The sequence below is a fragment of the Lynx canadensis genome, chromosome A3 (assembly GCF_007474595.2).
Source record: "Lynx canadensis isolate LIC74 chromosome A3, mLynCan4.pri.v2, whole genome shotgun sequence".
In the NCBI taxonomy this organism is placed as follows: Eukaryota; Metazoa; Chordata; class Mammalia; order Carnivora; family Felidae; genus Lynx; species Lynx canadensis.
Genome location: NC_044305.1, coordinates 30,747,374 through 30,771,248, shown reverse-complemented (window position 1 = coordinate 30,771,248; position 23,875 = coordinate 30,747,374). Strand labels below are relative to the sequence as shown.

At 47.7% G+C, this 23,875-nt stretch overlaps 1 protein-coding gene across 1 annotated transcript; it reads right to left on the bottom strand.

Moving 5' to 3' along the window:
* Positions 1-3,759: 3,759 nt before the first annotated feature.
* Positions 3,760-8,291, bottom strand: PRND (prion like protein doppel). Its single transcript, XM_030309005.2, has 2 exons — positions 8,230-8,291; positions 3,760-6,204 (listed from the first exon to the last, which is right to left on the bottom strand). Exon 2 carries the CDS (start codon positions 6,191-6,193, stop codon positions 5,657-5,659), a length of 537 nt encoding a protein of 178 aa, XP_030164865.1. The 5' UTR covers positions 6,194-6,204; positions 8,230-8,291; the 3' UTR covers positions 3,760-5,656.
* Between the last annotated feature and the right edge of the window lie 15,584 nt (positions 8,292-23,875).

The following is a 23,875-nucleotide window of genomic DNA, read 5'->3' as shown; positions in this document are numbered from 1 at the left end:
GAGCTCTAATTGTGGATTTGGAAATTCAAGTACAACACAGCTGATATAGGAATTTCCAGGACCCTACTTCTCTCTGCTTAGTCCTTGAAATTCTCTCTCCTTGGTGTTGAGGGTTGTTTCTAGAACCCGGAGCCCTGGGGGCATAACACCCCCACCCTGTTGGATGCTGACGGCACCTCTGATAAACCCACATGTGTAATTCTCTCCGTGGATGGTATTTTCTCCTAGGCCCCTGCCCTCTCCCCCAACCTCCCACTCTTACCCACCTCCCTCCATCCAGAAAGGCCAGCTGTGGTAGGTTCTCTGACCCTGACCTGTTTGTAGCTTCCTCAAGTTCCTCTCTGGCCTTCTGCCAATTTCCTTCCACAATTTATAGCGAAGCCTGCTAGAGTTAAAGCAATCTTATTGTTTAAGAAAGCAATGCTTTCCCACAAAAAGATTTCCATTAAAATAAGATCTGGGAATTCCAAGGGCTGACCAGGTGGGTGGGTGGTGGGTAGAGATAAGACATTCTGACCAGGGTAGGGGAAGCAGCTTGAGGACGCAGTGACACTTAAACATTGAAAGAAAAGCTCTTTTGGGGGGGGTCAGCTCTGGACTGGGTGTAGCCACCAGAAAGATCCCTTTAGACGGGGAATGGTTAGTACATGGGACTTATGCAGTCTGAGGCCTCCCATGGGTCCAGGTGAAGCCTCCCATTTGACAAGAGCAATAGCTAAACCTGATGAGTAGACTTTGAATGATCTGGGATGGGCTTAGAGGTGTCCCAGAGACATAATGCCTTCTTCTCGTTTTGCTGGGAATGTTTGATTTATTCTTTTTGCAGGTGCCCGTCATTCCCAGTGACATGGAAGTTTGGCTCCCTTCCCTTCCAAGGGGAAACTGGGTGCCCGGCTGTAACCCATCTGCTGCCAGAGGGAGGGTATGAGAGGAAGGCGTCGCCTGCCGTGTCCGGCTGCACGGTCTTGGGGCAGAAGGAGCACACACGCCCGGCACGAGCTGGGTTTGCCAGAGCAGCGTCTGAGCTTTCCGCTGGGGGAACAGAAATTTGCCAGGATGCCGTGTCTGTGCGTCTCCTCGATCACCCGCTCAGTGTGCGTGGCCTATCACTGCCTGTGTGGGGGCACACGGCCCCCGCTCTTCATCTTTCAGTTGAGACCATGGCAGGCTCCAGAGGGTGACACACAGCGACACACGGGCATCTTAGGGTGTTCTGGTCCAGCCACACACAGCACGTGAAGAAAACATGTTGGGTGGAAAGGCAAGAAGTGACCAAATCTCAAGGTGTGACGTAGGACCGGGGGCGCCTGACCCAATGGGCCTCCGCCCCAAGTTCATCTCTTCTTAGCGAGCTTGAGGGAGAGAGTGTAAACGGCTCACGACAAACTCCTGGCTGCTGCCTGGGACACATCTCGTGAGGACCACGGGGTGAGGTCTAACTGTTGCAGAGCGCATCCTAAGCAAGATGGGGAGCGAAGGCTCCCGGGAGATGCTGGCGTCTGCAGAGGCCCTGAAGCCAGGAGGGGCCCCGGCTACTTGAACAGTGTGCTTGACGCCCGGTGCTTTTGGTCTTTATCTCCTAGAGTGCATTCTCACTGGAATGCGGATAATTTACCCCAGATTAATAAAAAGGCCAGGACCGGGGTGCCTGGGTGGCTCGGTTGGTTGAGCATCCGACTTCAGCTCAGGTCATGATCTCGCAGTCTGTGAGTTCGAGCCCTGCGTCGGGCTCTGTGCTGACAGCTCACAGCCTGGATCCTGCTTTAGATTCTGTATCCCTCTCTGCCCCTCCCCTGCTCATGCTCTCTCTCTCTCTCTCTCTCTCTCTCTCTCTCAAAAATAAATAAACATTAAAAAAAAATAAATCTTTTTAAAAAAACATGGCCAGGACCAAACCTCACCCCATGCCTCCCTGGCCATCAGGGAGCACAGAGTTGTGCAAATATACCACCCTCTAAAGCCCAAGCCTGCTTTCCAGGCTTCTCATCCAGATGTTTTGAGCGAAAAGCCAGATTTAAAATAGGAATTGCTAACAGTTTTAGGATTTTCAAATGGTGCTGGTGGTCAGAAGTTACTTGGCAGGATTTGGATGTGCTGTCTGCAAAGGAGAGAAGGTACTCGAGCGGCATTTGCAGCAAAGACAGGTTCTTACACTTAAGTGACATAAAAACCCTTACAGGTTAGCACCGTCCAGGGCAGGCAGGAATGAGAATTGCTCCAGCAATGTAGGAACATGATCTAGCCATATCTAGAAAAATTTAAATGATTTATATTGAAACTATTCCACAGAAATAAAAGCCACACGTTGCAAGGCTGTATGTACAAGGTTGTTTATTGTTTGCAGTGGCAAAATAACCTGAAGGTCCATCAGCAAGGAAGTGATCAAATCAACCAGGGTCTATCTACACCATGGAATATTACACGGCAATCTGAAAGGACACATTAGCTAACCAGCTCGCTGTTGAACTGGAAAGAGGTTCATGAGGCAGTGTGAAGTTATAAATCAAACTGCGGAGGGATAAATGTGATATGTACAATCATAGTGTTATTTAAAGGAGCAATCAAATTAAAAAAAACCCTCCCTTGTATACCTAAGCACAGTGAAAATGTGGAGGTTGCACAGCAGGCAGGAGGGAGAGAATGGGTTGGGAAAGGTAGGGGGAGGCAAGAACTAAAACATGGCACAAAAATGAAAAAAGCATAGAATAAAGTTCAGAGAATATTTGGAATATAAAAGCTACATTGTTACTGCAAATATGTACACATGTATATGCAAATATTAAGGCCTAGGAGGTAAGAGGGCAAAATGAAAACAATGACTTCATCAGATGCTGGGATTGCCAGCAATCGGATTTCCATTGTCATTTGAATGTCACTTTTACAATAAGCACATTTGGAAGAGTCAACACTTGGAGGGGCTGAGAATGCAATGTTAGCGAAATTATTCACATTTAGAATGACTGTATCAAGAATAATTCGGAGGTCCCTTACAAAGTGTTACACACAGTAGGTGCTCGGCAACCTTTTGCTAAAGTGAAAAACCGAAGCCTTCCCTTGACCTCATAATTCGTAAACATCAGCAAGGATGTTCAAGCACATATAGTCTCAATTAAAAGCTTCGTGAATAATGTTTGCATTTAAATCACCATGTACAAATTCCCTTCACGCCCCACTTAAATCTGGTGTCTGGAGCTGTTAATGAAATGAGAAAAGACAGCAATTATAGAAAATGTACTATGTTGTAACCTGTTTTCACCTAAGAAATGAAGTCATTTTGCTTCTGTGCCTGTGTGTGACCTTACGGTTAGTTACACTCAGCAGGGCTGGGCTGAAATTTTCAACATCAGCCTGTAAGTAGTTTCTTTCTTTCTCTTTCTTTCTTTCTTTCTTTCCTTTCTTTTCTGTCTTTCCTTCTCTTTCTTTCTTTCAACATCAGCCTGTAAGTAGTTTCTTTCTTTCCTTCTTTTCTTTTTAAAAAAAAAAATTTTTTTAACGTTTATTTATTTTTGAGAGAGAGACAGAACATGAACAGGGGAGGGGCAGAGAGAGAGGGAGACACAGAATCCGAAACAGGCTCCAGGCTCTGAGCTGTCAGCACAGAGCCCAACGCGGGGCTCAAACTCATGGACCACGAGATCATGACCTGAGCTGAAGTTGGACGCTTAACCGACCGAGCCACCCAGGCGCCCCCGTTTTTTCTTTTCTTCTTTTCTTTTCTTTTCTTTTCTTTTCTTTTCTTTTCTTTTCTTTCTTTCTTTTCCTTCCTTCCTTCCTTCCTTCCTTCCTTCCTTCTTTCCTTCCTTCCATCCTTCTATCTTTTTCGGTCTTTCTTGCTATTGTTATTATTAAAAAAATAAAAATAAAAAATGGACAGGGAAGAAATGACCCACATGGCTTGTACTTCTATCTTGTGCTCTGCTCAAGAATCCAACAAGACTGTGGAAGCGGAAGGTGGGCACAGTGCTGGCCGTCTGAGAACTAAGGCCTTCTGGACTCCTCCATCCCACCCTCCTCCTCCTCGGTGCAGATTCAGGGCAGGGGCTAGGCCCCCAGGCTCCCAGGGGAAAGCCGCTACCCTGGGCTGCCCCGCCCCCAAGTCCTCCACTGGCTTTCCGTGTATTTCAACCTTCCAAAAGTATCCTTGAGAAGAACGCTGATAGCAGTGGAGGCTCAGAACAAGAGGTACCATTATCAACATTCATGTTTTAAAATACTTAGGATACACTGTCTGAGAATGCACATTTTTCTCCCCTTACAGACTCTCTTTAAAGGAGAATTGATAATATTCAGCAGCTGCTGCGTCCAAATATGGTTCAACAATTCCTGGGGAGGAGGGGGGTCTCTAAATGCACCCCAGAGGGTCTCTTGGGGCATCTTAGAGCATTAGATTCATTATTTGTACTTAAGCCGTATTCATATTTTGTAATATATTTATTTTTAACTAATATTAACTACTAGCATTTTGTAGTATCTATATGTAACTAATAAGAAGTAGATAATAAGTGGCGTATCTCCTCTTGCTTAGGGCATGAGTGAGTTCTTTGTTGGGTCTCCCTAAAGACGTAGCTTCTCTTGAACCTTTTTGGCAAGGAATTGCTAAGTGGTTCACAGAAATGACGGCCCCTCACCAAAGTGGGAGTAAAAGAGCAGCCAGAAATTGGCGCGGTACCCGTGTAAAGGGAGTATATTTAAAGATTCTCATATGCATATACACAGAGAGATACAGAAAGGGCTGGGGGAACGAACATTAGAAAGCAAACATGTCCATTAAAAATACTTTCTCAAATCCAGACAATAGTTCAGAGCCAGGAACAGCAAATACTTATCCTTCTTGCGAAAAACGAAAACAAAAAGAAAAACACCGAAACCAGAACAAAACAAAACAAAAACCTTTGTGCTGTGGTCACATCCTGCTGTGCATCTGGTCTGCTCTGGGAACCAGCCCGGCAAGATTGCCTTACGCTGTGATTTCTGGGCCTTTGTCTAGCTTTACTTCTGTGTCCGCTTAATCCCTTTCTTGTATCTTAGTTTGATGAGAAGAATTAAATAAAACCTCCATGTAACCAGGTATTAAGATACATGGCCATCAGTTCAGACCGTTTCGTATTTCCAAAAGGGGGGTTTCTGCGGTTTCACCAGAAATCTGTGTTTGGGTTTGGGTCTTGCGAGCAGTAAGGAAGGGATCACAAGACAGCTCTGGGATTGCACAGAGGGGAAAATCTGGGGTGAGACAAGCCAGGATTGAATTTTGGCTCTGCTACTCTCCAGCCACGTCACCTGCTGGAGCCTCCGTTTCCTCATCTGTACAGTGGGAATAGCACCTACCTCTAAGAGGGGTCCGGAAATAGTGTGACGCGCGTGGCAGGGTCCCTGGCTCGTTCTCTTATCTGTTCACCCAACATTTACTGTGGAAGATGGTGCGCCAGACCCTCCGCTGGGACCTGAGAATGTGGTGATTAAAAGGCCGCCCTTCGGTAGAGCCTGGAGGGGATTGGTACACACACATTTATCAAAAGCAGACGGGTACCCGTGGGAATACTTGGTTCCTCAGTACCTTCGGGACACGTGGGGGTTTGGGCCTGGAGGAGAGGAACTGGGATAACTCAGCGGCTTGCTCACCACCCCCATCCCCGTGGCTGCCAGCCTGCCTGCAAGCTTATGTCACAATAAACCAAATGAAAACCAGCGGGCAGAGCATCACAGGCTGGTCTAGGGTGACCCGAAGTCCCGCTCCCCTTTCCAACCAAAAATCACAGTGCTTGACAGAGCAGAGCTCCCTGATCAGCCGCCACAGGACCCGCTGGTAAAGCTTGTCGTCTTGTTTCTCGCGGGACAGCTCCTCCTGGTTGGCCACCTGGGTGGCGTTGATGCAGCTGGTGACAAACTTCTCCTTGGTCACATTGGCCTCGGAGCAGCCATTGTAGTGGATCCCATCGGGGAACTGCCAGTAGTTGGCCTCGTAGTACCTGTTGCCTTCAGCGCCAAGGTCGATATCAAGCTTCCGGCCCTGCCTGATGAAGGCCCCAGGGCGGATCTCAGCCGCGTGCGCCTCCGTGACCTGGGAGATGCTGGGCAAAGTCTTCCGGTTCCACTTGATTCTGTGCTTTATGCCTCTTGCCTTGACTGCCGAGAGCTGGCTGAACAGCAGGACGCAGACAATGGCCAACCAGCATCCGCTCAGATGCTTCCTCATTGTGTCAGGATCTGCAATGGCAAAGGCCGGGACGGTTACTTTCTCCGGTGGGGTTCCTGGGCTCCCCTGCCCCCCTCCTGTGTGCAGATTTTAAGCAAGGAATGCAACCTCACGCCGTTCACATTTTCCAAAGCCATAATAGTTTTCCCATGCTCCGGTTGTACTGGCTAAGCCAATCCCCAGTTTCTTGCTTTTGCCTGAAATTATATGCACTTAGGGCAGAGATCTGGTTTTCTCATACAGATAAGAAGCTACAACTGGCAATTATAAAGCCTTTGAATATGCATGGGAAAATAAATGAGTAATGACATAATACGTATAGGTTTTCTTTGGTGTTCCCAAGTCTTTGAAATCAAGGGATCTCTGGAGGAAAGCACCCAGAAGAGTTGGAACCACAGGCTTCCGTGCACAGACTGTATTCTTAACCTTCCCTTTTTATTCTCTGTTGCCCTAAGCTGGCTCTGGCCCTGGTGCATTCTGCTATCCATTCGAAGAAAGTCACCTGGCTGCTGACCCTAAAGGGCTTTATGGTAATGACGGGGAGAGAGAGACGGAAGCGTGGCCAGGAGACCCCTGCCTCCCGTGTCAGGGGGTCAAGATGTGTTATAGACGACGCTCCCGGTCTCACCCCTGGGGGCGGCGTGACCCCACCCTCCCCGTCGCCTAGCTTTTTATTGAGCACTTACTGAGTGGCAGCCATTGGCATTGACTAGCTCAATTCTCACGTGGGGTAAGTACGTTATCATTCCCATCTTATGAAAGTTGTGCTGGGTTTCAGAGTAGGTAAGTCACTGGCCCAAGGCTGCACACTAATGGGTGGTGGATTCGAATCCAGGTCTGTCTGACACTGTTCCCATGTGCCCAGTTTCCATGCATCATGGCCTTTCTGGGCTGCAGGAGGGAACAGTGCTTAGATTTTGTGCTTTTGACTCACTGGGCACGGAGGGCAGCACCGACGGCCCCCAAGCTGAGCAAAGAGCAGGGCTCGTGAGGAATTTCAGAGGAGATGAGGGCCTGGGGGAGAGCCGAGGGTCCAGGGTCAAGGTGGCCCCTGGGCATCTGAAGGGCTGCTGATGACATCAGGGGATAGTCCCCCTTCCCTCAGCCCCCGAGTCTGGTAGTTTGTCACGTCTGGTTCCTGAAACTACAATAGCTATTGTGGAAATCTACTTCCCAAGGTCAACTGTTCAGGGCATTCCAGGACCTGGACCCTTGTCGGTGTGGATCAGAAACGCAGGAACAGTGACCATAGCCAGGCGTGCTTACGCCGTGTCCTAGATGAAGTTTTACGTGAGTCCATTCGTGCCAGAGCTGAAGGAGGTGGAAAAGTTAGCTCGCTTAGCCCCTAACACCTGCTCCCTGCCATATTCCCAAAGTGACTAGTGCACCTCTGTTAAAATGTTCAACTCCAGTGTGATGCTGGTTCTTACGTAGGAAAAAAGGCAAAACGCAAGCGCAGTGCGGTCCCCTCTGGATGCCTGGTGACCTCTCTTTCCCTGCAGGCATGGTCCAGTCTCTGGCCCAGGGAGGGCATGAGTGCGCCCGGCAGCAGCCTGAGCACCCAGGCTTCTGGCACCTGACCCCCCACTGCTCCCTAATCACAGTGACCTCGGACCAGCCTTCTCCAAAGAGAGCCGAGCATGAAGCGAACATTCATTAATCACACCCCGTGCCCTCAGCCCAGACTCCTTGGTAGGAGAAATGTTAAATAAGAATAATAACACAAATTACAGGTGTGTCAAACTAAAGACACAAAAGCACAGAGATCTGGAGAAAGACATTCATGTTCATGGACAAGGGTGTGAAAGCACAAAGAAAATCCCAACCAGCCAACCGTAAAATAGCATTTTATTGTCAACGCCAGAAGCAGACACGCAACACCAGTGATGCCCCAACATTCCTATGTGTCCCCTGACTGGGGTCCCACGCCAGGGGGTGGGAGAAAAGAAATCCCGGCACGGTTTGCAGTCTGATTAGAAATGAGCAACCCTGACCGCAGAAATGGAACCCAGCGCGAACTCTGGCTCCCCACCTACCTTGGGATCTCTCTGGAACTGTGTCTCTGGAGCCTCAGCAGCAGTGTCCTCCAGGGCACGGTCCTGCCTATGTAGGAACTGCAGGGGGAGGCGGCATCCCCGCTGCTCTCCAAATATGGCAGCCCTCCCCTCCAGGGCAGGACCAATCAGGGGTTCCCAGCCCCTCCTCTGCCTTGAGGATAGACCTTCTCATCACTCTCTACTAATAACCACCATGTGAAGATCTTGACGAAGTTCAGAAAGACTTGAGAGTTACTTTTGATTTTACTTTCTTTTCTTTTATGTATGTCTGTATGTATTTACTTATTTACTTAGCCGTTACCAGTTTATCACAAAGGACATTATAAAGGAAAGAAATGAACAGCCAGATGAAGTTCGTAGGGCAAGGTCTGGAGGGTTCCAGTTGTCCCCATGGAGTCCCCACGGAGTGTGGGGGCACTATATCCCTGAATGTTGATGAGTTCACCAACCCGGAAGCTCTCCAAACCCCTCTGTGCCAGTAACTGGGACACAAGCCAAATATTATAACCAAAGATACTTCTATCTCCCCCCCCCCCCGCCTCACTCAGGAAATTCACAGGTTTTAGAAGCTCAAGAACTGGGACCATTACTATATCACAATGCCCCAGCTGGATAGGTGAATGGATACATCTGTCCAGAGTCTGGTTAGGGCTATTTTTTAAGGCTGGTATTTTGAGAGGTGCCTTGTAGAACTGGAATGAGCAGTGTTAGAAGGAAAACACTTTCCCACCAGTATCTACAACAGAGGGTGTTGCTGGATATGCATGCTGTCCTACATCTAAAGCCCAGCCTCAGATAGCAAGGGGGCTTTTGCTGGGCAGCCTCTGTGGCCAGGGTCTGGTTGGGAAGAGGGTAAGAGATCAGCCGGGCCACAGGTCCCCTCCCAGCGGAGACTGCCAGGGAGTGAGGTACCCCACTCCCTTTGCAGAGGTAGAAAAGCAGGGTTCTAGAGCGACCCGCGAGAGGCCTGGCCAGCATTTTAGGTTTTTGGTCCGTGTAGGAATGCCTGAGCCGCCGAATTAATCCAAGGCCAAAAAGTCAAGATCTATGGAAACCCACAGGACAGAGACACATGGAGGTGAAACCGACACTGTTCAAAGACGGCTGGGAGTGAGTTTTCTCAAGAGCAGAGGGGAGAGGATCTGAAGAACCAGCCACTCCAAGCAGGAGGGGCCGTGCGCAGTTATCCGGTGACCATCCCTTGTACAAAAGGGACTTACTCTGGTGTCCCGGTTACAGTTATTACTGTCATGCGAGATCAAAAGTAAATTCTGGAGGAAAGAACAGCTTGAGATTAGCCTGTAAATGGAATGTGATCTATATCCCCGAATGCCCAGCCATGTTGGCTGGATTCACCTCAAAGCCCTTTTGCGAATAAGCTGAAGCGGTTGTCCCAGGATGACCAGCAGATGGCGCCATGAGGTTACAAAGACCTCTCACCCTGGAGGTGGGAAACCCCCGAGGTCAATGCTGCCCCTGCAGGGATTTGGGTCCTCCAGTTGGGCCTTTCTTTCTCCTCTGCCTTTACTTTTAAATTTTATTTCACTTCCTTCTTTTTAAAGGCTTTTTAAAAAATGTTTTATTTTATTTTTGAGAAGAGAGGAGAGAGAGACAAGAGAGAGCACGAGCAGGGGAGGGGCAGAGAGAGAAGGAGATACAGAATTCAAAGCCGCTCAGAGCCTGACATGGGTTGGAACTCATGAACCGCGAGATCATGACCTCAGCCGAAGTCAGACGCTTAACCAACTGAGCCTAGGTGGCTCTATTTCATTAACTTAAGAAAAAAAACCTTTCCATTTTCTTTCTAGAATCAGAGACTTTTTGGTCCTGTGAACACACACACACTTCAGTATTGCAAACTTACTACAGACTATTTGCAAAATGCCAAAGAGAAGAAGTAAAAAAAAAACAAAAACAAAAAACCAAAAAAAAACCATGTTAATATTTCACTATCCAGAGACAAGGGTCATAATTAGGGTTTGGGGTGTTTAGAGCTGGAAAGAGCTCCGAATCCTCCAGCTCAGCTCCTTCACATTGTGAAGTCATGGGGCCAGATAGGCTCAAGGCCACCCAGCCCCACAGGCAGTGCTACCCTCCCATCTCGGGCCCATTGCCCTGAACTCTGTGTACTGTCCACCCTGCCCGTCCTCATCGGGTGCGAGCACCTCCAGGCCCCTCCATTCTTCTTCGTTCTAGTCTCTTCCTGAGGAGGACTTTGCCCAGGAGGTGGTGGGAGGTTGGTGCAGAGCTGATGAGGCTGCAGATTCCTCTCGTCAACAAACAAAGAGGCACAGAAGAACAGGGAAGACTGTGGAAATGTTCGAGAAGACGGGAGGGGCTCTGGAAGCTGCAAACAAGTCGAGAAAACTGTTACCCGGACTCAGAGAGTGCAGGACTGCCCCAATCCTGCCTGACACCGGCTCCCCGCCTACAAGGATGTACAAACAAGCAGCCGAGGAATTAGTGAGACCATTAGCCTCTATGTCAGCCGAGAGGCCAGGTTCGAGGGAATTGTGTCTTCTAGCATTGAGTTGTATGAGGAATGTCATTGAATGTGGAGCATCCTTCATTAAACAGGGAGAACAAGACTGATCCCACAGGGTTGGGTGCTCCATGATGCAAGGGACTCTGATAGATTTCTCTAGAATGTATGAGCAGCAGAAAATTATGTGGATACCAAAAAAAAAAAAAAAAAAAAAAATCGGTGGAGAAAGGCTGAGGTCCAGAATGCACCAGTGGGTCATTATGATTTCAGCTCCTAGTTCGATTAGATCTTGACCTTCGGAGGGCATTTCTCAATAGAGTGGGCTTTAAGACACAAGGTGCCATGCCAAACTGTATCCGGAAGGGTTAGAGAGTAGGAAGATCACCCACTATATCTTGGCTTCCTGAAGAGAAGTCTGTTATGTGCTTGGACTATATGCTGTGCCAAAGGAGGGATAAGGCCAACTAAAACAGCTCATGGCCTAATGGCAGAACTGAAACGTGTTTCGGAAAATAATACTGATGAGATAGCTGTGTAGCTGTCTAGCTGCACTCAATTTCTTTCTTTCTTTCTCCCCCCCCCCTTTTTTTTATTATTTATTTTTGAAAGAGAGAGACAGGGTGCCAGCAGGGAAGGGGCAGGGAGAGAGGGACACACAGAATCCAAAGCAGGCTCCAGGCTCTGAGCTGTTAGCACAGAGCCCGACGCGGGGCTCGAACTCACAAGCCGCGAGATCATGACCTGAACTGAAGTCGGATGCTTAACTGACTGAGCCACCCAGGCACCCCATCAATTTCTTTCTTTTTACAGGAGTCTACTATTCACAGAAAGCTGAACATATCCTAAGGGCACAGCATTGTGCATTTTTACAAACTGAACACACCCATGTCACCTACACCCAGAAAAATAAACCGAACGTGACTGCACCCCCGAAGCCTCTTTGTCTCCCCGTTGGGTCCCTGCCCTCCGGCCTATGCTGACCACTGTGCCGACTCCTTACATCCTAGATGAGCTCTGCCTACGGTTGTACTTGGTATAGAGAGAATTATGTAAACAATCTTTTGTGGCTGCCTTGCTCAGCTTGGGTCTTGTCGAGTCACCTGCATTGTCAGTTGCCCGTTCCATTGGGACACTCCTCCACAATTTTCTTCTCTGTTCCCCTGGCGGTGGGCATTTGGGTGGTTTCTGGTTTGGGCTCTCGCCAAGAGTTACTGTGAACATTCTGACACGTGCTTTTTGGTGGAATGGGATTGCTTTTGTGTCGGGTGTGAACTCTGAGGGGTAGACTTGCTGGGTCATAAAATATGCCTGTGTGCAGCTTTTATATTCTTAGAATTCTGATTATTGCTTTGGGCAGATTTTAAATACCACCTTCCGGGGCACCTGGGTGGCTCAGTTGGTTGAGTGTTTGACTTCAGCTCAGGTCATGATCTTGAGGTTTGTGAATTCGAGCCCCGCGTTGGGCTCGCTGTTGTCGATATGGAGCCCACTTCAGGTCTGCTGTCCCCATCTTCTCTCTGTGCCCCTCCCCTGCTCATGCTCTCTCCCTGTCAAAAATGAATAAAACATTTTTAAAAATCTTAAAAAAGACCGCCTTCTCCTATAGCTTGCCCACTCTTTTCTTTTTTTTTTTCTTTTTTTCCTTTTTATTTGTTAATGTGTATTTACTTTTGAGACAGAGACAGAGCGTGAGCAGGGGAGGGGCAGAGAGAGGGAGACACAGAGTCTGAAACAGGCTCCAGGCTCCGAGCTGTCAGCACAGAGCCCGACGCGGGGCTTGAACTTATGGACCGTGAGATCATGACCTGAGCCGAAGTCGGACGCTCAACCGACTGAGCCACCCAGGCGCCCCCACTCTTTTCTTAATCACAGACAAGTGTCTTCCTTTGGGGGTCCCATAGCTCTCGCCACAGAGCCGAATAGTCATACAGGGTACCCTTGCTGTTTACGGGCTCATTTGAGCTCCTAGAAGTCAAAGGACCATGTTTCACTTGTCCCACACGTAGCACAGTGCCTAGGATCTAGAAGCACAGGAATTCCCTCATATCCCTTCCTATCTGTGACTTGGTTGAGGACAGTATAGCTAGAGTCACACACGGGTCACAGCTGCCAAGGCGGGCCGTGTGCCAGGAGGCAGGCCGAACCCTCCAAATCACAGCAGGTCACACACAGAGGCAGCAAGAGGAAATTTTACAGGGTTAAATGCAACAGTTTAAGAATTTGTTTTTGAAAAATCAAGGGCAGCATGTGAAGAGCTATCATGGCAGTAGCCGGAATTCTGTTGGCATATAACTGTCTAGAAGTGTAACCAGAGGCCACAGAGGAAGCACATGCTTGTGTCATTTCCCCTGTAGTCCCCTGCCCTTCCCTGCCCAGATGGCAGCAGGTGCTGGGCACCGGGTTGTGTGGAGTTGACTCAGGGCAGGGAGGTGTGATGACGTGTGCGGGGCAGAGGGTGCGGGAGGGTTGGGAACTGAGGAATCTCATGGCATATCAGGGAAAACTGAAGGCAGTTACTCATCTTGCGTCCCCAAATGTTCGTGGAATAGGATGTTTGTAAGTGAGAAGACAGAGAGCCACCAAAGCTCTAGAGCACAGGTAATGGGGGGAAGGCTGTGTTTCCAGGTGGTCCAGAATGGGGTGCCCTGGGAAAGGAGAGAGACTCCAGCCTGGAGACCCCAAGAGGGGCAGAAAGTGCCAACCTTGGCCGCCATGTTGGAATTCCCCACTTGGCTGCCCACCACTTTTCTCACTTGTCTCTGATGTTTTTAAGATGAATAATTAACTCGATGATTTGATGAGCAGTTTGTCCTCTCTCCCTGACATGCAGGAAAATGTCCAAAAGGAGAAAGGTCTTCCTACCTGGAGCAGGTGAAAGGGGCTAGCTATTGTGTTAGGGCAGGGACCCCTTTGTTACTCGGGTTGACTTTCGTTCTCAGGGGAGGCGCTGGAGATGCTGCAAAGAGAGGGGGTGGGAACCAGAGGCCCAGGTTCGAATCCCCACCCTGCCATCTTCTGCCTCAAGTGACTTCAGCTCTCATCTGTTAGGGACAGCTTAACCTTCTCCATCGTGTAAGCTGCCCTCCATCTCAGAGAATAAATGGTGTATTTACCAGACATCTTTGGCGGAGACAGAAGTTCAACTGAGAATCTGTTTCCATGTTTGTGTAAGAGGTCTCATGCCTCCCCCCAGTCCACCACTATTAAGGCTTATCAAACATTGCTTCACACTGTTGGCATCACAGACTCCAATACAAATCTTTCCCACGAAATAGTATAAAGGCCAGTAAGCTAAGATCTAAAGGCTTCGTTAACACCTGGACGTGTGTTAGCACGTTCACTATTGGCATGCCAGAAATACTAATGAAGCGTTTACTGTTGTGAAGGCAACTAGCAGAGGCCAAGGAGGCTTATGCCAGGGGCTGGGTCTGTGATAGAGAAAGGAGAAACAGGAGCACCATTGAGACAGGTCACACTCGGTTGGGCAAAAGTAGCTTCTGAGCTGCAGAGCCAACCAAACTGGAAAATGCAGGTCACTTCTTGGAACCGATAGCTGCAGGGACGAGCTCTAGCAGGATATAGGAATGGGGGATCCATAATCTTAAAGAGAAAAAAAAAAAGCTTTTATCAGAGTATAACCTACATGCAGAACAGTGCACATTTTAAGGGCACGATTCAATAAATTTCCACAAAATGAACCATCTTCTGTAATTAGCAGGATATTCCAAGCCCTCATAGCTACCCTCCACCCAAAGGGCACCCATGGTCCCGACTTCTATTGCCCGTGTTGGTTTCACCCACTTCCGTAATTTACACAAATGAAATCATGCAATACGTGCTCTTCTGTGGCTGGCTTCTTTACTCACCATCGTGTCTGTGACATTCGACAGTTCTGTGGCCTGGAGGTGTTATTTTTCCCCTTCTCATTCCCGTACGATACATGGTTGTATAAGCAGACCACAATTTATTTATCTATTTACCCCTTGATGGACATTGAGGTGTTTGAGACTATAATGAACGCAGTTCCTGTGAAAAGTCTCATGTACGTCTCGTGGTGAACATAAGCTCTCATTTCTGTTGGGCGAATCCTCAGGTGTAGAAATGCTGTGTCATTGGATAGGCGTCTGTTTGGCTTTAGCCACAGATTGAGCTGTGGAAGAGGGCTCTGGTGTTCACCGTGCACCTGCTGCATGGCCGCTCCCCTGTATTGGAGACTTCTTTTATTTTTTTTTTATTTTTTTTTTAATTTTTTTTCAATGTTTATTTATTTTTGGGACAGAGAGAGACAGAGCATGAACGGGCGAGGGGCAGAGAGAGAGGGAGACACAGAATCGGAAACAGGCTCCAGGCTCTGAGCCATCAGCCCAGAGCCCGACGCGGGGCTCGAACTCACGGACCGCGAGATCGTGACCTGGCTGAAGTCGGACGCTTAACCGACTGCGCCACCCAGGCGCCCCTGGAGACTTCTTTTAATTCGCAAATAAACAATGGCAGCAGTTGGGTGACCAGCTGTCCCGAGTGTTCCAGGGATTGAGGGGGCCCCCAGGACATGGGAAATCATGGGACAAGCCAGGACAACTTGGTCACCTTCCTTCACATGTGTATGTGTAGCGGATCTAAAACTATCCCTTACACTTACCATTGTGAAATTATGGGGGTTATTAGGTGCACCAGTGTATCTTATTTCGTGAGTTTGGAACAAATGTAAACTGAGTCAGTGTCAAAAGTTTTGATAGCTGTATTTCAGCATAATTGGTTTCCCGTGTAACCTCCATATGTTTATTTTATGCATTTAAAAATATTATTCTGAGCAGTGTCCATAGGCTTCATCAGACTCACAAAGGGATCCACGATAGGGATAGATATTTCAGCTGGGCCTTAACATATATATAGGAGCTTGTATGAATAGTGGAGAGGGCAGGGAAGACATTCTAGGTGGAGGGAACAGTGTGAGGAAAGGGGATTCATGTTGCATTTGAATACACCTTGTAAAATTAGGCTTGGGAACATGATGGTCATAAGCCGTGATCGCTGGTATTTGTGATTCAGGAAACAGCCTGTCGGCTCAGTGTTTGTGATGGGATGTCCCAGGCGGGGATTATCAGAGCATAGAGGAGGCAGTGATCTTGCGGTAGAAGTCTATAGAGATGACTGTGGGGAAGAAGATGATGAAGCCAGTTCTTGAAGGGACGTGAAAACGGGTGGGGGTAGCATCCTATTACAGGTGTGTGAATGGAGGCCCGGATTGCCAACATGACGGCTGGGGCTGGGGGCGGATAGAGGGGACGGTTGACATCTTCAGTGTTCTGTTGGATTTCTTTCACGACCCTTTTGCCCTGCAAGTTTTCCCATTTGACTCAGCTTTGGGGTGTGGAGGAAAGGCTGATACTCACTGAACAGTGCATGGGTCTCCTTGATTTCAAGCGCTGACTGGGTCCTCTTGCCCCTTCACCTTAGCTGCCATCGGGAAGCATCTCAGATTTTCCAACTGGACACAAACCAATGCCTCTCTTCCATCTCTGCTGATCTCCTGACCCAAGTGCAAGTGACACGTAAGTGTGCAATGACAAGGGTCAGGTATACGTGCAAGGAGGGAAAGCCAAGGGGAAGGAGAGCCGATGGAGGGAAAGCCAAAACATCACGTGTGTGATTCGGATGGGCTGTCTGGTTCTTAAAGGCTCCAGCGAGGCCTCCGAGCAGGGCAAGCAGGTCAAAGTGAGTAAGACAGGGATGTAATGTGGGCAGCTCAGAAGCTAAGGTTCAAATGAGGGCTTCCATTTCTCCAAACCTGGCATTCATACCGCCCAGTCTTGCCAAGGAGTTAGCACGTTCCATGGAAGGGTGTGTCCTTACTCATCCGCATAACTTGCCTATGAGGTGAAGGAACATCTGGGGCTGCCTCCACTGGGCAGATCAAAAAGTCAGGAGAAACGCCATCTTTGGGGAAAAGGGTAAAGTCTCCATCAGGTGGAAGAAAGGTGTCGAAATAGTCTGTATGAGGAGTAATTTGTAATTTAGTAAAAAAAAAGGCCATCACTAGACTCATTACAAAAACTGGTGCATGAAGCAATTTCCTGAGTCCCTTACTCACTGATTGACTGACTGATTGACTGATTGATCCATTCTTTTGTTCATCAAAGGCCCAAAGCTTTTTCTTGAGGAAATGTTGGTATTTAACACTGAGTAAAGGGTTTGAGTTTCTGCCGCCTATGGGTTAACAGGTCTATACACCTGCTAATGATTTTGTCAGTGCATAATACGAGCAGGTCTTTTAGGAAAATGTATCCCAGGAGGCTCAAGAAGGTTTTAAACTCAACCGCTCTGTGGCTAAATATTGATGTTCTTTCTTTTCAGGTAGACTTTTAATACCAGGTTAAGTCATGTAGTTACCAAGTAGTTAGACGTTTCTGAAAGGATAATGTTGATTTTTTTTTAAGCTCATTCTTACACAAATGTTATTTGTTATTTGCCTGAAACGTTATTAGTTTAAATCTCAAATAAATGCCTAAACCACCCCCTACCTTCGCATCACTTCTTCTTAGATAATTTTATCTAAGAAAGATAAAGAAAATTTATCTATCTTCGTAGATGATTTTATGCTTAAGACAAAGCTTTGTTGAGATATAATTCACATACCATAAGATTCACCATTTCACAGTGTAAATTTAGTGATATGCAGCACAGAGTTACTCATTATCTATCTAATTCCAGAATATTTTTTATCAAATCAGAGAGAAACCCCAGATCCATTAGCCGTCCCTTCTCATGTCCCCACCTCTCTCCAACCTCCAACAACCAACAATCTACTTTCTGTCTCTCTGGATTTGCCTATTCTGGACTCATACGATAAATCGACATAAATGGAATCATACAATATTTACCCCTCGGTGACTGGCTTCTTTTACTTAATATCATGTTTTCAAAGTTTGTCCACGTCGTAGCATGGATCAGAGCTTCATTCAGCGTTTTCATGGCTGAATAATACTGTATGTCTGTGTGTGTGTGTGTGTGTGTGCACGCGTGCGTGTGTGTGTTTTAATACTTTAATGTTTGTTGTTTTTTTTTTTTAATTTTTTTTTTCTTCAACGTTTTTATTTATTTTTGGGACAGACAGAGACAGAGCATGAACGGGGGAGGGGCAGAGAGAGAGGGAGACACAGAATCGGAAACAGGCTCCAGGCTCTGAGCCATCAGCCCAGAGCCCGACGCGGGGCTCGAACTCACGGACCGCGAGATCGTGACCTGGCTGAAGTCGGACGCTTAACCGACTGCGCCACCCAGGCGCCCCTAATGTTTGTTGTTTTTTAAAAAAATTTTAGTTGACGTACAGGGCAATTGGGTTTCAGGAGTAGAATTCAGTGATTCTTCACTTATGTACAACACCCAGTGCTCATCCCAACAAGTGCCCTCCTTAATACCCATCACCCATCTAACCCATCCCCCACCCACCTCTGTCAACCGATAGTTTATTCTCTATCATTAAGAGTCTCTTGTGGTTTGCTTCCCTCTCTCTTCTTTTTTCCTACCTTCCCATATGTTCATCTGTTTTGTTTCTTTAATTCCACACATGAGTGAAATCACATGGTATTTGTCTTTCTGTGAATGAATTATCTTCCTTATCATAATACACTCTAGCTCCCTTATTGCAAATGGCAAGATTTCACTCTTTTTGATGGCTCAGTAATATTTCATTGTATATATACCACATTTTCTTTATTCATCAATCAATGGACTTCTGGGCTGTCTTCATAGTTTGGTTGATAATGCTGCTATAAATATTGGGGTGCAGGTACCCCTTCAAGCCTGTGTTTTTGTATCTTTTGGGTAAACATCTAATAACACAATTGTTGGATTGTAGGTTAGGGTTTTTTTTTGTTTTTTTTTGTTTTTTTTTTTTTGAGAAACCTCCATACCGTTCTCCAGAGCAGCTGCACCAGCGTGCATTCCTACCAACAGTACAAGAGGGTTCCTCTTTCTCTGCATCCTCACCAACACCTGTCATGTCTTGTGTTGTTAATTTTTGGCTGAATAATATTGTTCGGTCTACACCCTTCACCCTGAAGGATACAAATGTTCTTCCATTTGATACTGTGGTTTTACTGTGGCAAACTGGGAGATATGGAATAAAACAACATATCTGTTGTGCAGTTACTCTTTGAGTGAGTACGTTAAAAGCAAGATGGTGATTCTCACTTAGCATTTTCCATAAGTTGGCTGGACACAGCCAACATCCCATCCTGGTTTATTCACTGAGTTCGTCTCCTGGCCGATTCTGGGGAATGTGGCAGCCCAAGCTGGTGGAAATCAGGTACACAGCAGAACCACAGTGGACTTCTTCCAAGGGTGACGTGCAAACTGTTGCTTCTAAAATTCTCAAAGCTAGGCATCGTCTCTGGACGTACTATATTAGGGCAAATCTGGGCTTGACTGAGCAGGTAATCATTCATTCATTCATTCATTATTCTCTTCATTTATCAAAGGTCCAGAGATAGTTCTTGGGGAAACATTAGCCCTGCCCAATGGCCCTAACTGGAAGCAGGAACTCTCCTTCTGGGCTCTTTCCTCAACAGCCTTGATGTCTGCATGATGCCATGGAAGTAACAAACCCATTGTGTTTCAGTTGCCCCCTGGAAGGCAATGCAGAGAAAAAGGTCTTCAGGTGGTTGGAGGAAAAAAGCCTCCTCAGAGGGCTGGAAAAAAAGGAGATTCAGAGACATGCAAGGGAACAGGGGAGATATGGCATTGGCTGGAAAAAGGAAACACAGTCTCCTTCCTTGTTGGGTTGTCTGGTCTGTGAGTCTAGACAACGATGAGGCCACCTGGCACACAAGTGGGAGGGTCAGGAATCTGTGAGGTTCTCCTGCACTTTGGAGTTAGGGCCTTGGGAGGGTGAGCTTGGGCCATAAAGAAACCTGAATGGACGCATTCCATGTGTGGGCAGCCATTGTGAGCAGGGTGATGGGCACGCCTAGCATTCAGGGTTTGGCAGCGTGAGGGGATAGGATCTTGCCAGCTTTCTATAGAACCCACTGAATCGCAGCTAACGCTCAGATTTATGTTAATTAACTCATAATCAGCATAACCCTAAGCCAGGTGTGTTTGTGGTGTATTTGTGTGTGGGAGGAACATTATCACGCTTAGAGTTTTAGATCGTTGTCGGTAGAGGCCAAACTAAACAAATTTGGCTCACCATGAAACTCTTCGTTCTGTGTGCCAGCCCTGGGGGCGCAGCGGCTGGGTTTCGGGGACTGTCTCCAGAACGGAACCATTTCTGCTTGCAGTGTGACGGGCACTGTGAGGTAGGCCAATTGGCAATCCTGAGTGGAGCGGTGGGCAGTGGCCCAGTCTGCTGAAGGCACACAGATGATGGCATTTCCATTATAAGACATGAGTGTGTGAATGTGGGGCCCTCAGAGTCCCAGGAATGCCTTTAATGGTGACAGTGACACACTGCTATGATGTTTCTAGAACACAGATGGTATTGTGGGCTCAACTGTGTCCTCACAAAATTTATATGCTGAAATTCTAGTCCCCCAAACCTCAAAATGACTGTATTTGGAGGTGAAGCCTTTAAAGAGTTAATTCAAAGTTAAGTAACAAGGAGGCCGTGACCGCTGTCCTTATGGAAAGAGATTAGGACACTGACACACAGAGGGGAGACCCCGTGAGGTCAAGGGAGAAGACGGCCATGTCTGAGCCAAGGAGAGAGTCCTCAGGAGAAACCATCCCTGCTGAAGCCTCGATCTCAGACTTCCAGCCTCCACAACTGCGAGGAAATTAATTTCTGTTTCTTTTAAGCCACCCAGTCTGTGGCAATTTGTTCTGGTAGTTCTAACAACCTGAAAGCGACGGTATAGTCAGCAAGGAAGGCAATGAAAATGGGGTGTTGGGGTGACCGGGTCAAGCAAGGGCGCGAAGGGATATGGAGTCACTGAAGACTGGTACCTTTGTCCAATACAAAAGTTAAGACAATGAGGTTGTTTTTGCTTATTTGTTTGTTGTTTGTTTTTAGAGAGGGAGGGAGGGAGGAAAGGGGCAGATTTGCCAGGACAGTTAGGGAGGACGGGCTCCCAACCCACACTCACTCTGGCGGCCTGTACCTTGGGGGCTCCAGGAGGTGACCCATGCTCTAGGGGACCATGGTTTAATTGGAGGGGTCCACCACCTGTGAACAACCTTTGGGCCTGGCTGAAGGTCCCCCCTGAAATAATGCTAGGGGGCCACATATGGGACAGTGAGCAACAGAGGGTCTGTTCAGGGGAGGAGGAATGTTGGACCCAGCTTGCTTATAGGATTGCTGACCCTTCCTCCAGGCTCTGCTTGGGGTCAGCTAAGTCCCCTGAAGCTGGAGCTCCGTGGGAGACCAGGGGGCACCATTCACAGAGGCCGTGAGCTGCGCACAGTGCCTCAGGCCTGGGACCTCTGAGCCAAACCGTTAAATATCACCGCAAACCAAAGGCGAAGTGTTTCCACAATATACTTTGAAGAACACGCTATTTGTGTGACCTTGGACAAGTGACAGAATGTCTCTGGGTATCAGGTTTCTAAAATAGGGATCTTATGAAGATCAGATAAGGCCTTTCATGCCCAGTGCCATGCGTGAAGCTGTACTGAAGTCTGAGAAAACACTAGATCCCTGGAGACCCTAATGGCCAGGCTGGTATGTGCCCAGAGAGGAATTAAAAATAATCGTTACAGATCTTTTTCTCCTTATAAAAGCAGTATTTGGTCACTGTAAATTTTCTGGAAAATAGAAAAATAGAAAAATAAAAACTCACCTGTTATCTACACCCAGCAATAAGCACTTTAACATTAAGGCCTGTGTATTTCTGGTATTTTCTTTTTCTGTGTGTTTCTATATTTTATTTCTTTGTCTTATAAAAAATGGATAGGTTCTTATAGGTTCATACTCTGATTTCCACTTAAAATCGTGTTATGCACACTCATGTAACAAACAATTCTTTTGAAGTGTGATAGTTGCAATGTAGCATTCTGTTGCACAGAAACAACTGTAATGTAAAAAAAATGGCAGTAATTCTGGTTCACTACTATTATTATTTAGTTTTTTAATGTTTGTTTGTTCTTGAGAGAGAGACAGAGACAGAGTGTGAGCAGGGGAGGGGCAGAGAGAGAGGGAGACACAGAATCTGAAGCAGGCTCCAGGCTCTGAGCTGTCAGCACGGAGCCCAATATGAGGCTCGAACCTACGAACCATGAGATGGCCCAAACCAAAGTCAGATGCTTAGCGGACTGAGCCACCCAGGTGCTCCCACTATTACTGAGCCAGAACTTCACAGGGCCAGTCCTGGCCTGTCTGAAAATATACAGACACTTGCATGGCTTGAGAACATTTGACAAACGAATGACTCTTGCAAAATCCTTCCCTAGTTTCCCCCTAGAAGCCTGAGGGAAGGGCTGCTGCTAACAGTTGCAGGCCCTGGAGGAAGAAAAGAGTCCAAAGGACAGCTTGCAGCCCGTGGCTGCCCTCTCCTCTCTCCACCTGGATCCAGCCAGCACTTCGTAGGCACCTCAGGTTCGTGGGTGTGGGCACCGGGGCCCACGTGTCCAAGTTCTTTCTGAGCTCCCTTCCCCCACAGCTACCCCTGGCTATCTCTCTGACATTGAGGTGTGTATACCCACGGTGTCCACCTGCAGAAGGTCGAGCAGATAAGAGGACTGTATGAACCTTGGAAGTTGGTTTGGGGCCATTTGGTGGAGAATTCCAGCATCCTCGGTACTCAGAATCTAGTCTAGGAAAGGGGGGCAGTGCAGGCCTAGAAGGGGACCCTTTGAAGTACACAGCGAGGGCAGGGGCCCCAGAGCTCCAGCCTGAGGGCTATGAGAAGCCAGTGTCTCATGTGGCCTGGGGGGGTGTGGGAGAGTGATGGGCCCTCCGAGGCCTAACTCCCTGTCCCATTTGGCAAGGCTGGAGTCTGGGGAAGCTCAGGAGATTAAGGCTCCCACTATGGTGGGAAGCAATACAAACCCAAATTTCCATCCAAAGCAGCGGACACTTACTTATTTGGTCTCAGCCCCAGAGAGGTGGGAAACACAAGTTGACACGTGACACTTCCCCAGAAGAAACCTCTCTGGGAGTTAGAATCAGTTAAGTCAATCGTTTTCAAATTGTTTTTTTCCTTTCTTTCTTTTTTTAAATGTTTATTTTTGAAAGAGAGAGAGAGAGAGGGAGAGACAGTGAGTGGGGGAGGGGCAGAGAGAGAGAGGGAGACACAGAATCTGAAACAGGCTCCAGGCCCTGAGCTGTCAGCACAGGGCCCGATGAGGGGCTAGAACTCATGAACCGTGAGATCATGACCTGAGCCTAAATCGGTCGCTTAACCACTTAGCTACCTGGGTGCTTTTTTTTTTTTTTTTTAAAGAGAAAATTCTTTTAGCACAACTCACAGGAGTTGGGAAGTAACAGGAAGAAAATACGGGGCCTGAGGTACATGTTAGATCACGGACTTTGGCTCTCTGAGTACCTATGCTTTGGACATTTGAAGTCTTCTCAGCGGGCCACTCTTGAGAAACTATGATCGGCAGGTAATGAAGTTTATTTATTTATTTTTTTCAACGTTTTTTTTTTATTTATTTTTGGGACAGAGAGAGACAGAGCATGAACGGGGGAGGGGCAGAGAGAGAGGGAGACACAGAATCGGAAACAGGCTCCAGGCTCCGAGCCATCAGCCCAGAGCCTGACGCGGGGCTCGAACTCACGGACCGCGAGATCGTGACCTGGCTGAAGTCGGACGCTTAACCGACCGCGCCACCCAGGCGCCCCTGAAGTTTATTTTTAAAGAATTAGGAAAATGGCCCAAACTGAAAAGAGTTCTAGAAATTTTTATGTTCGGGATTAAGTTTGAGGCTTACTCATGGATGAGTCATGCTTTTGAAACTTAGGTGTCCGTTCCAGCAGTTTTGCTAGCGATAGGGTTCCGACGCGTGGACTTCTTTCTTGCCGTTTTTAGGACAAAGTTGATGCTGCGATCGCTACTGGATACTGGCATTTCCTAAGGTATTAACAAATACTGTGAGTTCAACCACCGTCATTTCCGTGATTACTTCCTGCTCTTGGTAAACTACAGTTGTGAGAGAGAGCCTGCCTCGGAAAATGGAGAGAAGCACGGCGGGGGGGGGGGG